Source organism: Anolis sagrei, chromosome 6, assembly GCF_037176765.1.
Source record: "Anolis sagrei isolate rAnoSag1 chromosome 6, rAnoSag1.mat, whole genome shotgun sequence".
NCBI lineage: Eukaryota > Metazoa > Chordata > Lepidosauria > Squamata > Dactyloidae > Anolis > Anolis sagrei.
The window spans coordinates 107,169,653-107,186,393 of NC_090026.1; the positions used below are offsets into that span (position 1 = coordinate 107,169,653).

General features: G+C 40.0%; 1 protein-coding gene across 1 annotated transcript in view; it reads left to right on the forward strand.

Annotated features, from left to right (window-relative positions):
* The window catches only part of PLXDC2 (plexin domain containing 2), a 245,476-nt gene that overhangs the window by 106,739 nt on the left and 121,996 nt on the right, over positions 1-16,741 (forward strand). Inside the window, exon 2 of the mRNA XM_060782367.2 lies at positions 4,287-4,498. Within this exon, the coding sequence (XP_060638350.2) occupies positions 4,287-4,498 (212 nt within the window). The remainder of the gene's footprint in view (positions 1-4,286; positions 4,499-16,741) is intronic.

Consider the following 16,741-nt stretch of genomic DNA (forward strand, 5'->3'; position numbering starts at 1 on the left):
TATTGGTAAGTAGTAATATGTGAATTATATTTTTTACCCAAAAGGTTTCAGCCATGCTCCAGTGATAGAGGTGTAGAGATATAGAGTCAGCCATCTGTATCCATGGATTCAACCATCTATCACTTGAATTTTTTTTTAATCCAGAAAGAAAACTTTTTCTATTTTATATGAGGAACACCAATTTTCTCTGTCATTGTATATCATGGGACTTGAACATCCACGAATTTTGGTATCCCGCAGTGAAAGGCTCCTGAAATGAATTATTGTCTTCCTATCATGAATATAATTATGTCAGTCATGCTTGGGCCCAAATCGGTTTGAATGAAAATGATTTGTAATATTTGGTGGTCCATTTCTTATAATCTTCAAAAACAGAACAAGGTGGAGGGAACCCAAAAAACTGACCAAAATGGATTAAGAGAGAGCCAGATTTTCTCGGCTACTCTCCTTCTCCAGAGATGGCCCTGCTGGGAACTCGCTTTCCCAGCAGCACTTGCATGGGGCGGGCATTGAAAAGTCTCTGAGTTCCTCTCGGAGCATGATGGAAGTTGGAAGTTTCTCTCTCCCTCCCCCTTCCCCCTCTCTTTCTCTGTGTGTGTGTGTGTGATTCTCAGCCAATAAAAAGTCCGGTTGTGTCAATGCGCTGATTTGGCTAAGAATGGGCACAACCCATTACTTCAATTCCCAGAACCCTCTCTTGTAGTTTGTCTTATTCTAAAAAATGTTATGGTAAAAACTTAAAATAATTCTTAAAAATCAGTAGATTGGTGAATTGTTTTGAAACTTGGTAGACCTCCCATTGTAAATGGAGTTTAAAACTGAAGTAGGTTTCATGCAGATAGGCCTTAAAATGACTGAGGATTGAGTCTTTAAAGTTTCCCATTGTAGCTAATGGGCCAGTCTTAGCTGAATGAAAACAGCAACACCCCTCCCGATTTGAGTAGCTTCCCATAAACAGAATGAAGGGTCAGCAGGCAATGGATCCTGAAACGGCATGCCTTTTGGCTGAATTGCACACCTCTAATGTCAGTCCTTGTTAAATCATGCTTAAAACTCTTGTGTTCAAAGATCACATTTTGTACATACATGTTCACAAAACAAATGAATGGAAAAGGCATTTCAAGCAGTTGGCATCCCAAATTTAAATGATGCTTACTAGTATGTCATGAATGCTTTGGTATGAATAGTTCTGGAAAACAAATTCAAGAATTTGTTTTCAGCTTAAGTTCATAAAATGGAATGGGCTTCTTTTTTTGTTCTTTGACGGTTGAGTGTGTTCTCTATTTTCTCTTTTTCTTTTTATAGGAAGGAACTTGGCACAAATGCCTGTGAGGCAGAATAAGGCCTAGCTGGCAGCTGTTATTTTTCTTTAACAGCAGCCTCTTTCCATTTCTCCCTTTTGTAAAAGTATTCTTTTTCAGACCTGTCTGGCTGAGTGAATTATAATACACCCATTCCTGCTGTAGTGGCTCTCATTGATTGCACTGACTAGAGAGGGCCAGATTGATCAACAGCAACCATAAGTAGCCCTGAATGCATCCAACAAACCATTCATTAATTCTGACTGATCTCAGAGTAGGAAGAGCTTGTCAAGACTGCTGCTTCCTCCTCCTTTCCTTCCCCTCCCTTCTCCATGCCTTTCTCTAATGTAGAGCTCCGATTTTACATTTAAATTCCACGTTAGCGGGGAATAAGATTGCCAGCCTAATCACTTTTGCTTCTAATTTGATGCAAACCTCAAGGACAACTGCTCAAATCATTAGAGCAAAACGCAGGCTTAATTATGTGTTCATTATAAACCCCCTTGCTGCTAATCTCACTTCTTCCACAACAGTACAGTGAAATCTTTGCTGCGGAAAACTTCATGGTGTGTTTCCCCATGTGTGGCAGAGAGTGAAGAAATTATCAAGCAAAACCTGCTTTCATTTAGCCCTTTTAATCTCAAATGTAGGCTTGAAATGTTATTGTTGCAACACTTGTTTTTGTCCATAGCAGTTGTTGTGTCGTGTTATTACTTATCTGTGTGTGTTCCCTTATGGTCAAGTAAATTTGTTTGGATGCCCTTACAATATCTGTCTGATTTGAATGACATTGCAGGACCAGTAGAATGCAAATAGATTGTTCCTGATAGCAGTGAAGTCCTTTGTAAAAAAAATTCCTTCAAACTTCATGTTTTTCTATCAGAATTAGCTTCATTCTCCTCAAATTAATAATAATAATAATAATTATATAATAATAAAATAATAATAATAATAATAAAACTTTATTTATATACCACTCTATCTCCCCGAGGGGGACTCAGGGCGGTTTCCAAGCAACATCACCAAAACATACAGAGTAAGCAGCATAACATAAAATTAACAAAACAACATAAGCATAAAATTATCACAATAACACATATATATTAAACATAATCCTTTCTGTTCAGAGCAATTAGAAGGCTGGGTGAAGGCTAGTGCAAACTCAAAATATGAGGGGGCCAGGAATTAAGTACAGTGCTATAACAGGCTAACAGCAATAGCAGGTACGGGTTTGTGGCTGCTCATTTCCAGGGCCTGTTAGAGGGATGACCAGGATAATAGGTAAGAAGTGCAAGGCCATATTCAACAATGTTTGGGGCTGGGCTAGAACTGGTCATTCTCAAAGGTTTGTTGAAACCACCAGGTCTTCAAGCACTTACTAAAGGGGGGGGGGGCTGTCTTATTTCCCTTGGAAGGGCATTCCAGAGGCGGGAGGCCACCACTGAGAAGGCCCCCTCTCTCGTTCCCACAAACCATACTTATAATTTAAATTTGAATTAAAAGAATAAGTTATTAGTGAGAGAACTTGTATTTGTGTTGCATTCACCTGTCATTTGTTAATGTATAGTGAATTCATAAATTTAATAGGGTTTTCTTAGGCAAGGAATACACAAAAGTGGTCTCAATCACAAATTGGGTTCCCTTAGTTCAACTTTATTGTCCCAAAACTTTTGACAGTAGTAGAAGTTTTCTGAATGTCATGTAGTGGCAGTTTTAGACATTTAAATGAACTTGTTGTGCAGGGTTTACAGTGGACTCTATAGAAGATGCTTAAGCTGTATTTCATAAAAAGGATAACCAACCTGTTTAGCAAGTCTTGCAAATGCTGATTTGTTATCAGTAAAGACTTGATTTGTATTTCTATCTTCTATACCTGAGGTTACATAAAAATTTCGCAGGACAAAAGGGGTCCTGAGTGGAAAAATTTAAGAAGCCTTGGCCTAGAGCACTTGGTATTTCTTCAAGATTTCCTCATCCAAATGCTAACCAGGCTTGACCCTACTTAGCTTTCAAGATCAGTTGAGATCTAGAGTGACTTCCACTTTCCCTCAAACTGACATTTCTGTTCCAGATTCTTGTTAACAAAAGCAAAAATCATTGTTTTTACAGTGCCGTTCCACATTACTTTGGATGTAATCATGTTATGATAAATTTGATATGTAAACCGTTTTTCCCATGCCAAACCACAAACATTTTTCAGATAAGTTTAAAGCAGGTAGAAAACATAGTTGCATGTTCAGTTGGGTTGGCATTAACTTACACATCAAATTTACCTCTGTCCTTATCTCACATCTGCATGTACCATTTTCAGATGTGCTGCTTTTGTGGATATAGTTGCATCAGGAGTGAAGAAGACAAAATATTTATTGCTTCCCCAGAAAAGGGGGCACATTTTTTTAAAGATTAAGCACACTGATTTTGTTCATTTTCAGGATTGATTTTGCCTACATCCAAATTATATGTTAAAAGCGGGCAGGCTTGATCCAAAACATTTTACTACCTTAAGGCCAAAAGGATAGAGTGATGTTCTCCTTCACTCCATGTTCAAAATCCAACTAGATTATTTAATTCATATTCTGGTTTTCTCCCAACATGGGACCTAAGGTAGCTTGTGCCACGAATTAAAAGAAGTTACATCTAAAAAGGTTAATGTGTTTAAAAAGTCATTGGTGAGGGACATTTGGGAAAATGTCCCTCCCATAAACAGTTCAGTAGCCAATTTCTGCTGCCTTTATGACTGGGATAACAATGAAGTGGAAATCTGTTGCGACAAGAGGATCAGACGGAGCATCCTGGAAGAGGACATATGTGATTGCTTGGAACATAAAGCAAGAGAACATCATAATGAAATATTTTTAATACGTATCATCAGAAATATGTGTGTGTGTGAGAGAGAGAGAGCAAATGAATGGATATGACTAGGTCATTTCTAGTCTCTTCTGTTAATAATATTTAATGGATCTTTCTTGTATCTTTGTCAAACAGGTACATTTTATGAAATAGTTCAGCGTTTCCCTCAAGTGGAACAGAATGTGCGTGTGGATTCCTACAGATATAGCCACAGGTGGAAACGACATTCAGAGTTCCTCAAGTCAGTTGACACCAATAGAGCCAGCGGGGGTCAGGAATCCTCAGAACCTGGAGGCTTCACAGACTTGATGTTTGATGACACACACGACAACACAACGCAGATCGAGGTAGAGAGCTCTTCTCTTCATTTTGTTGGCTTAGGCTAGATGCACTATGAATGGGAGTATGAATCCTGTGATCACCAAGGGATATGTTGTTGAAACCAATAGTAGATATGGAATTTTTTTGGCCAGATTTCTAAAGGAGCTATCCAAAGTACTGAATCTACTGATGTTATCGTGACTGTTATACTTGTTTTATTGTTGTTGCAGTAATTGTACATTAAAACAGAGTTAAAAATCTAAAATTCCAGTGCCTAAATCTAATATCAGAATTGTACATGATTAATATTACAAATATGTAAAAAAATTACAAAAATTACAAATCCTTGCTGAAAGCATGGATTTCTGTTTTTTAAAAATGCAAATTGTTCTGAGCAAATGAAAGAGGCAATTAAAGATCGCCTTGAGCAAAGTTGTTTCATCTGCTAACAAAGAGCATCTTAAATCTGGCTCAAAAACAGCAAATGCAAATCAATCATATTGGAATGATATGTCCCAGAAAACAGGACCCTCTCAGACTTCTGGCTGTAATGTTATGTAGTTTCTATAAATTGTGTAGACCAGGCATGGATGAACTAAGGCCCAAGGGCACGTCATGGCCCTCCTGGCCTTTATATCCATCCCCCAAAATTTCTCCCTTCCTCTGGGCATAAGGATGTGATGGCCTGCCACATCCTTATGCCGAAAGGATAAGGGAAGAAGTCATGCCGTGAGTGGCTAGGAGCCCTCTAGAATGCTCTCAGTCACCATGTGCCTTCCTCAGGCCCTCCTTCCAACATAAGGACAGGGTGAGTGGCCCTCTCAGATGCCAGGAGAAGCCTGGCATGGGGAAGGTGGTGGGTGAAGTGGCTTCAAAGCCACCTTGTCTGCCACTTACCACTCCATTCTCCCAGCGAGACCCCATCCTGATGCCAGGAGAAGCCCAGCCTGGGCGAAGAGGTAAGCAGCAGGAAAAGCGACTCCAAAGCTGCCTCACCTGCTACTTGACTCTCTCTTCTCCCATCATCAGGACAAGGTGATGCTGGTAGAAGCCCCTCCCAAGCACAAGGGCAAGCAGTGGGTGAAATAGCTCCAAACCCTCCTCACCTGCCTCTCTCTCTTCCAGTATCAGGACGAGGCAAGGCCCCCTCCTGATGCTGGCAGAAGGGAGAGGCAAGTGGGACCCGAGCATGGGGTGAGCAGCCGCATCATTATGCTGAAAGGAAAGCATGAGGGTGATCCGCACCTGGTTCCACCCCTCCACTGCCCCCTCTTGGGCTCACCATGGCTCCTCCCAGGCCCACCCCAGCCCTGCTTCCTCCATAGCCTGCCCTGCTCCCAGCCTCACCCTCTCCTGGGCCCACCCTCCCTCCCTCCCTCCCAGACTGGCCTGGCCCGGTCCTGCTGACCAGTCCTGCAATGCAGCCCCAGAGTAAAAAGGTTTGTCCATGCCTGATGTAGACCATGCTGTCACAATCTTACCAGGACAGTATCAATCAATGTTCAGTCAAAGGCCTTTTCACACTATGTGATGATATATCATTAATATTTTACTTTAGCAGCCTTGCTGACAAAATATGGAATCTTGGGATCTGGCAGCTAAGGGAATGGTATTTAGAATTCTCAGCCAGAAAGCTCTAGTTCTTCACCAACCAAAAACTCCCAGAGTTCCATAGTATGGACCAATTACAGTTAAAGTGGAATCACAGTGCTTCAGTTGTTCAGTGTGAAAGGATCCTGGGTCAGATTGCTTTCTTCTAGGGGCTCTTTAATGCTACCTAATTATAGTAGTACGGTTCCACTTACATTTCCATGTCTTAGGACATGTAGTTTTGTTGTTTTGTATTTATTGTTAGCTGCTTTGAGTCCTTATATCAGGAGAAAGTCAGGATTAATTAAATAAATATGTAGGGAATCGTGTTTAAATTTTTCAGCCACTGTAGTTTTTTCATTGCACGGGGGTGGGGGTGGGGGGACAGAGAGAGGCACCTTTCATAGTTTACAGATATAGCTCTATGATTCAGTGCTAATTGCCATCATGACATCCTAGGGAATCCTGGCTGAGAATTCTTAAATATTCCACCTCAAACTGGATATTGTAGGATTCCGTAGGAAATTGCTGTGGCAGTTTGAAATCTCAGCACTATCACAGTGGCCCAGTTTACACTAGCCAAAACATTCAAATCATGCCAGAAGTCGCTACTAGAAATCCACATGATGTCCCAAGACCATTAGCCCATAACACAAGATAAAATAGTTAACTGAGATGTGCTTCCACCCCATTTCAGGGCTACATGGCCAGCTGCCACAGCTTTGTTTGGTTTTTGTGTCAGGAGCAACTTGAGAAACTGCAAGTCGCTTCTGGTGTGAGAGAATGGCCGTCTGCAAGGACGTTGCCCAGGGGATGCCTGGATGTTTTGATGTTTTACCATCCTTGTGGGGAGGCTTCTCTCATGTCCCCACATGAGGAACTGGAGCTGACAGAGGGAGCTCATCCATGCTCTTCCCGGATTCAAACCTGCAACCTATCGGTCTTCAGTCCTGCCAGCACAAGGGTTGAACCCACTGCGCCACTGGGGCTGAACTAAAAGGGCATCAAAGGGTGGATATTTGGCAGGGCTGAACAGACTAGATGGTCTGGACCCCATCCCACTGCTGTGACAGGATGGAGAGAGGCAATGTAGGTGCCCCTGTGGACATCCTGAGGTATTCACTTCAGGCAAGCCTTAGATTGTGTGGCTTGGATAGATGAACCCTGTATAGTGTGAAAGTGTCCCAAGACCAGCGTTAGATTCTTGTGGGTTTTTTCGGGCTATAGGGCCATGTTCTAGAGGCATTTCTCCTGACATTTCGCCTGCATCTATGGCATGCATCCTCAGAGGTAGTGAGGTCTGTTGGAATTAGGACAATATATCCTAATTATATATCTATGGAATGGCTGGGGTGGGGCAAGGAGCTCTTCCCTGCTGGAGCTAGGTGTGAATGTTTCAACTGACCACCTTCATTAGCATTTGAAGGCCTGGCTGAGCCTGGGAAAATCCCCTGTTGAGAGGTGTTAAGATGTGCCTGGTTGTTTCCTCTCTGCTGTTTTGCTGTTGTAATTTTAGAGGTTTTTAATACTGGTAGCCAGATTTTGTTCATTTTCATGGTCTCTTCCTTTCTGTTGAAATTGTCCACATGCTTGTGGATTTCAATGGCTTCTCTGTGTAGTCTGACATGGTGGTTGTTGGTGTGGTCCAGCATTTCTGTGTTCTCAAATAATATGCTGTGTCCAGGCTGGTTCATCAGGTGCTCTGCTATAGCTGACTTCTCTGGTTGAAGTAGTCTGCAGTGTGTTAGAATTTGTTAGAATTTGTTTGATTTGTAAAGTGTGATACCTACCATATGGCAGACTGAGATCTCAGATCCAGAGTTACTAGAATTTAACTGAAGTTACTAGAATTGAACATCAATCCCCTTTGGACATTATTTACATTTCTTCTGGCCTTTCACACTAATCTCATAACCCAGTTTTTTCTTTCCCAGTATGTAGAGTTGCCAGTCCCATATGGTAGCTGTAGGCAGTCACCTTTTGGTGTATTTAACATACACAAGCAATTGCTAAGAAAGTGCTGAGGTCCCCTCCTTGACCCTTCTGGGACAATTTTGTGCTTATAGATGAAAACGGGAACCAAAATACAAACCTGCTTCTCTTGTCTGATCCAAATCACTGTAATTTGAGGTGAGGAGTTTTAGCTTTAGCCTGCTGTAGGTAGATATAGATATTTTCAGTTTTAAATTACTAGCCTGTCGAATGCCGGTGATGGGATTGTCTAGAAACCTAAGCATCTGTGTGGAAAAGCTGCTCCTCCTTGCTAGTTGAGATAATGAATGTTGCTGGGGACCAGTGCTTAGGATCATTTTTGCTTCCTTGGCAGTCTTTCCTGCAAAACAAATTTAATCATATCTCAGACACACAGCTGACTACTCCCTTCCATTCTTTTTAAGCTAGCTGCTCTGGAACACTGGCAATAAGCATGCTGTCTTTATTTTGGCCTAATTGGGAAGGCCTGAGAATTGTTTTGTTCTTCAGCTTGTATCTTTTTTTATCTTTCCAAAAAAGAGTTGCCCTTATACCCAGTTTACAGACAGGAAATCTACAAAGGCTCCCCAGTTTTTCTGGTATGACTGGGTGCTGCTGGATACTGGCATGATGACATGGCAGAGACACTTCCCGTCATATATGGTTTCTGCTTCTATATCAAGGCCATTTAACTTGGTATTTCTTGGCATAATTGGTCAGTTGACTGGTTAAATGCAGTCATAGACAAATAAATATGCAAGTGAGGGCCAACATCTGTCTACCACAGCATTCTGATGCCACAGTGCCCAAGCAAAAGCTTATGAGAAAATCATAAACATAGCTTCACTGGCTTGTTCCTATTGTTTGACTTACCCAGCAAATGCTTTACGGGCATTTTTTCTGGTACTGGAGGTAATGTATCACCATCACCATCATACGTGGGTGTATTTAGTTTTTTTTCTCTATACATTTGTTTAAAACCGTCCCTCTAGTTGGCTGTCACAACAGTTTGTGCAATTAAGAAGGTTTTCCTTTTTTTTTTGGGGGGGGGGGGAGGGGTCTGTTCTGTCTCTTGTAAAATATTCAGTCAAGTTAGTAAAATGTGTAGGTGGCAATGTAATTGCATTATGATGTCTCATTAGCAGGGGTAGCACTTAACTGAACAACTCTTCAAACAGAGGATTACTTCAAATAGAGAAAAGTCTAACCCAATAATGGTCCACACTCAGAAATAAATGAAAATTTGCTTATAAAATTGCACTGGATATACATTTTAAAGTGTATTTCTCTCCTTCAAAATTGGTATTTGAAACTTTTTTGTTCTTCAGTGCATATTGTTAATCCCGTTTTGGTATATTTTGTGAGTTGATAACTATACTTTGAATATTCAGAAAATGAAAAGGTTAAAGGCTAATCTGAGTTCCATTCCTCATGTGAATCCAGGGTGGATTGATTCAGTCAGTTCAAGCAGGAATGGACAAAGACAGGATTCTTCTTTGCTAGAGGTAATTTTCAAAGGGGAAAGCTCCCTTGCAAATATCAATAAAAAGAGCTGTTCTGAGTAGATATACTGCAGATTTACTGTACCATTGAGAAGAAAAGTGTTCTCTATTTCGTGTGTGTGTGTGTGTGTGTGTGTGTGGTGCATATATGTGCATACATACATACATATATTCAGACACTCACGCACTGGCAAATACCCATACTTCTATATCAGGAGCAGACTTATAATCAGAAAGCATAACTTCAAGGCAATTAAGACCTGGCACTTCCCATTTTAGAAATTAAGTATTGGAATGAACAGCAATCAGTGCAGGGGAAAAAACATCTCCTTCCTGCTGTAAACCCTTGGACTTAATTGCATATGAAAGCAGTGTCTTGTCCCCTCCCTCCACCTCCCCCCCCCCCCCATACTGCAAACGTTTATAATGCCTTCACAGTTCAATTCACAACCAAGAATGACTCATTTGTAGCATAACACATTTTTTTAAAGGAAGATGAGCAATCACTTCCAACAAAATACACAAGTTCTGTTTAGGTGAAAAAAAGGATGGTACAGACTCAAGAGGAAAGGTGTGTTCCCAGATTGTATGTGCCTTCAAGTTACATGTCGCTTCATGGCAACCTGAAAGTCAAACAGTTTTTGTCAGCAAGGAATACTCAGGTGTGGCTTTACCAGTTTCTTCCTCAAAAATATATCATACAGTACCTGGCATTCTGATTAAGTATGCTTAAGGATGAGGACAAATGTTAGCTATTTAATTCTTCGTTTTGTACTTTCAAAGGAAAACAATGTCTTCTAGCAGCACTCCAAACCATCCATGTTCAGAGGCAGTGTGAATCGGGATTTTGTGCATGGAAGCTTTTTTTTACTTTCTATTAAATGTATAAAGGGTGGGAGCAAGAATAGTATGATCTGATTTCCCACTCTGCACTTTCAGTATACACAAATATACAGAAAGGGCCTATTGTATGTGATAGAAATGATCTGAACATGTTTTTAAATGTTTAGCAATCCAGCAAATATGTCAGAAACTTTAGAAAACCCTTCAGATGTTTTTGATTGGTAAGTCCTATAATTACTCCTCATGCAGTGTCCTGGCAAATGGGACCTACAGCCCAGAACTCTATCTTTTCCGCTCTGGTTTACCAAATAATCAGTGCAAGTGTCACCCTAAGAGTCATTTAGGTTGGCATTGATAATGAAAGATAAATAGTGGGAGCCTAAATACCTCAAAGATACCAGATATTAATATTGAAGGTTAATCAGTGTCAATGCTGATTAATTCTAGGGTTGGAAATCATCAATGAGTTATATTTCAGAGGAAAGAATTGGCAAAGCCATCTCTGAGTATTTCTTTCCTAAAAATCTGTGAAAACCATGGGGTTGCCATAAATCCACAGGTGACTTGAAGAATGTATGCATCTACATCCATAAAAAGCTGAAGAGTTATGTTCCATCTAACTCTGCCCACCTCACTCTTACACATACTGACAGAAGCCTCAACTCCCAAATGCCAGCAGAACATTAATCAAAAGTTGGAGGTTAAGCTGATCGTCCAACATAAAGGCAAACAGGACAAAAGAGAAGCAAGATGTCCTTTCCAGGGTCATAAGCTGAATACCAGAGAGTTCAGAGCAATCAGAATTTGTAAACCAACGTCCAAACTTAAATTCATAGTTCAGGAATAGCAAGAATCTGAGGATGTAGCTTCTAGAGCTGATGTTGCAGATAAGGTGCCACCCTTGAGCTCCTTAAATCCTAAGATCATGGGTGTTACCTGTTGCTGGTTCATTTCTCAGATAATCTCAAGGACCTGCGCAGCTGAGACCTCTCTCTTCGCATATCCACAAAAGCTGAAACTTTTCCTCAACTTGCTCAGAACTCGTTTGCACTCATTTTGTAGGCTGAGAAGTAATAGTTCCGTCCATGGGTGCTACTTCAAAGCCTGACTGAAGGAGCTGCTAGGCTCTAGCTCAACCACTGAGACTTCTACCAGTATCTTCTCAAACTTGCTTTCCAAGTTATCCACGACACCTAGTCAGATAACTTTCTGTAGAGCCATATAGTAGTTCTTTTAGTCTGGACTATTTTTTAATGAGAGATGACTTACAAGTAATGCGTTGTTATCCCTCCTACCTTCATGAATTGAATTCTTGTTGCGAACATGAGTGTTAGAATTATCTGTGGACAGAGCCTTTTCCTTGTAGAGGTTTCCTGTTCAATAATTAAATGGCAGTGGAAATTGAATCTATTCCTGAGTATAATATGTTGCTGCCTTGAATAAAATTTCAACCTAAATGGTTAGACCATTTGGTAATTGAAAGCAATGGCCGTTCCTGTTATTCCTAGAGGACTGCAAAAACAAATTTGCCATTTTTCCTCCGAAAATTATTCTGTTATTGCTTAGGAGTCCCAGGTGCTGTATTAAATTGTTTTCATTCAAGCTTTTCAAGAGTTTATTCCAGAAAATTACCTTGCCATTAAATCGAGAATACAATTTATTCCATGCATAATCAAACCCTCTTTGTTCAAGCAATAAGAAGGGTGTGTTTGTTGGAGAGGAGACATTTTAGTCTCCTATGTGAGGAAAGAAGAGAGAAACAGAAGCCTTTTCAAAACGCATCAGTTTTTCAGATGTCAATTCCATGCTAATGAAAATCTTTTTTGTATACCTGTGTTCTTCCTCTTCCCTTCACTGTAGTTTTTTTTATTGAAAAGTATCAAAATAAAAAAAAACAGGGCAGCTGAAACCACAATTTTTCTGTGGCAGTAACTAATTTTACAGCATTCTGCAGACCTGCTGGTTTTATTTTTACTCACTAATGCCATATGCATTTAGGCAGCTAGTGGGCTAATACATCACTGTCTTATTTTCCTCTCTTTGGACTGATTTTTTTCACTAAGCTAATGTTGACAAATATGCTTCCAAGGAGGTCTTATGTCGTTAGTCTAATTTTATTATTGCAGGCCCTGCATGTTTGTTTTAATTTATTTAATTTATGTTCTACCTTTTATCAAGCCCTGGGACTCAGGATATGTTAATACAGCAAAAAGGTCTTAAGAGGCCTCATTTGTCATAATTGCAACAGATATTTTAATTATGAAAAATGATGTAAGATTTTCTAAGTTTAACTGAATCATACTTGTACAAAGACATTGTATGATATGGGTCACAAAAGTTAAACAGGAGTTGGCCCTGGTTAGTAGTTGGATGCGAGAACTCCAATGAATACCAGGTACTATAAGCAATACTGTAGAGGATGGAACTGGCAAAACCACTGTTGAGTATTTCTTTCCTTAGAAAACCCTGTGAAATTCATAACATTGCCATAAGTGGGCAGGTGATTTGGAGGTGTGCATATGCATACACACATAGCTCAGACTCTATTAACTACTGAGGCATGTTCAAGATTTTGTTGTTGACAAAATTCCTGAATACTTAAGACTAAGGTTCTTGGTGTGCAGTTGCTACCTATATCTGCCAAGTATAATCCTAAACTCATTAGTGCAGATTGGTGTTGGCAGTGGTCCTTTGGAACACTCCAGCCCCATGTGATCTGAGAGGCAGAAACTATACCAAACCTCAACCAGATGATAAATGGGTATTTATTGTCTCTTCCCTTTCCTGATAATGATTATGATTGCCCTGGGTATGTTAATTAATTTCTGGAGTGTTTCTAATTAGATAGTGGGGTGTGGTTTTTCTTAGTAAATTCAAGCATCCTGTACTGCAGCAACTGATTCAAAACCTATATATATATATATATATATATATATATATATATATATATATATAGCTCTTCATCCAAAGATCTTAGGATGGCGTATAATACCATCATTTTAAAATAATAAATAACTACAGAAGTGTAAAAGATTAAAAATAAATCAAATTGTTTTCAATTTAAAAACAGACTGTTTTAAACTGGTTAAAACAATCCTGAATAACAAAGCTATAAAACATGTGCAACCTAGATAAAAACAATTTGGCTGAAAACTTTTAATAAAAAAGGTTTTAACCTGACACCAATTTTTTTTTAGCATTGGCACCAATTGGGCCTCTAAAGGGAGAGAATTCTGTAACCAGAGTGCCATCACAGAAAAGACCCTTTCCCATGTCCTCCCACAATGTATTTTCCTTACAAATGGGAGACTGAAGAGGGCTCCTCCAGTAGATCTCAATTTTTGGGCAAACATTATGAATTGATAACTGTCCTGTATTCAAAACTAATAATTGTGGCACTATTGCCATGAGTCCCCTGTCCCCGTCGTTCCCCCGCAAGCCTACCTTACCATCTTGAGAGAAAAAAAAAGTCTGTTCAATGACTCAAGGAGACCCTTTGCACTAGCAAATGAAGCTATGACAAGGAACTGTGTAGGGACCCTGCTTCACAAGCTGTCATTGGGATTATTAAACATCATGTTCCTTGTGACCTGACTAAACAGGCCTCCTTTACTTGTTGTGGTCACTGGCTGTTAAGGTGCACTTGTGGGGAGTCAGTCCAGTTATGCATTCATACTAAGGTAACCGATGTTGAATGGCAATGATTATTTGAAAAATCCTTCCATGCTAATTTTCTAAACACTATGTAGAACAGAGGAATGTTTCTCTGGTGCTGAAAGAATTCTGCTTTGGGCCAGTTTCTGAGCACCAGTCTGAACTGCTGGTGCTTACCTATTAATGTTCTTTCTATCATGAAGATGAGATCCCTTAAGGCATTCCAGTTTCCACATCAGCTTCCTTGTGCAGCAAGATAATGTGTTGAGACTTTAAGTGCTCCCACCATCAGGAACAAGGCAGGTGACAGCCAGGGAGAAGGCATTTTTATTTGTTTCACAGTGTGACCTGCCTGCTACCCATATTATTATTTTATAGCACCGAGCAAAGGCTCTTTTTTCTTCATGATTAAAAAAACCCTTCTGTTTAATGCTGCCTTTGAATGTTGTTTTATGGTTTATCTTTTGATGCAATATTTTATTAGCATTTTTATTTGTGTGCCTGTGATCTACTCTAGAAACCTCAAGCCAAAATTAACTCATGAAATTCTAGGGGGAAGTTTAAAGGCACTTTTGAGAGGAACTCTTAGAAGGTTCCAATAAATTCCACTGATATTACATCCTGCAGAAATTATCAGTGTATACAGCTCCAATATGGGTTAAATTTATTTTGTCTCCTAGAGTTAACACTGGCTAACACACATTTTGATGCCTCAAATGTTAGCCCTGTTTCTAGGTGTATTTGGCCTGCTGGTTCCAAAAAGTTTCAGTATCTCCTATAAACTCTAGTTTTTGAGATTGAGAATATTTGCCATCTATCAGTTGCCATCTGCTTGCCCACAGAAAACCATGATAACCGCATCTAAAAAACTAGAGCTGATGTGGTCTATCCAAAGCAGTTTTCTGAATCGGCACCCCAAATAACCCCAAAAACAACCTTAACAATCAAAATGCCAAGATTTTTTTATTGGGCTATGTAATTAATCCTTTTTCTGTGAACAAAAATGGACACAGCTGGCACAACCTCACATATGATGATATGGCACTGCCTCCCACATTTTATGACACTTTAAGATCTTAGTAGTTAGCTAGGATAACTGTGAAGTCTACACAAGAAAGATGAAGACTATAATAAGCTGGGTTAGTTCTTGAGACATTGCCCAAAGAGTCTAGTTCCCCCGACAAAGTACTGTTCCTTGCAGGAACAAGCTGCTCAGATGGAAGGGATGGACCTTAAGGGTCCCAATTCAAGGTGCAGGTTATCACCTATAAAGCCCTAAACAGTTTGGGACTTGCTTATCTCTGCGATTGCGTACCTTGAGATCTTCTGGGGAGGCACTGCTCTCTCTCCCTCCGCCGTCTCAAGTACGGTTGGTGGGGACAAGGGAAAGGCAGTCTCGATGGTGCCCCCCTTGCTCTGGAACTCCCTCCCTAGGGAGATCAGACAGGCTTCCACAACTAAAAACCTGGATGTTTTGGTGTGCTTTTGATTAGGCAATCCACCATTAATTTTCCTGTCCCTACTCTAAGCTCAGCACTTCATGTCGGCCCTCCTATTTTCTACCTCAACACTGACAGTATTTCCACCCCTGTCTACTTGATTGTTGCACTTTCCTTGTGCTCCTGTAAGAATGTATTGTACTCAGTGAGTCTGTATCTCAGCTATAGGCCTTTCTCAGTCTTATTGTTCTGATGTTGTTTATAACTCTGTTGTTTTTATATTTTATCTGATGTTTTATTGGTTGTGTTTTACTTGTAATTTTGGGCTTGTCCCTTGTAAGCCGCCCCGAGTCCCCTTGGGGAGATGGTTGGCGGGGTATAAAAATAAAGTTGTTATTGTTGTTGTTGTTATTAAACCAGAGCTTTATAGGGATAGGTGAGGTGGGATTGGCTTGTTGTCAGTTGATAGATATTGAAGCTGGCTTGCTTTCATTTCATTGCAATATTATCCCATTTGCAGGTGAAATAAATAGCAAAAGGAATAATATCCTGGTGATCGACTGTCCCAATTTGAAACACTTAGCTACATGCATGCCCCATGTCATATAATAATATTAATAAACTTTATTTGTATTCCGCCCTATCTCCCCAAGGGGATTCAGGGCAGATTCCAACATAACAATGGCAAACATTCAATGCCTACATAAACCACATGATACTAACATAAATCCCAGAAAAACCCCACATATAAAAGTAACATTAAAACCTAACATCGGAAGCAGCAAAATTTACTGGTAGTGCTTTAGCAAATGTTGTAGCAGTATCCTAGCTCTTCTGCTACACTGTGGCCAAAATTGGAGCAGGGTTGTTGACAACTCCCTTTCATGGCTTACTAAGTCCATATCTGAGCTGTCTGAAGAAGGCTTTCATAGAGATACACCCTAGAATTTTAGCAGTTCGTGTAAATTTCCATATCTGTATATGTCTGTGTGTAATTTACTATAGTATAGTGTATGAGAAAGAACTACTGTTGCTTAATTATGAAAACAGCAATAAGGGACAGTTAAAATTCATGTCATACAGTGTTGGCAGCCACTGTATGAAGTTATGTTCTACCTAAAGAACAAATGAAAATGTTCATATCTGTCTCTATGAAGGGTCCATATCCCAATATCCCTGTTCAGTCAAGAAGAAAGAAAAGCTTTTAATCTTTTAAATAGAGGACACCTGCCAGTCCTACAAGGGACAAGCTTTCAGACAACAAATTAAG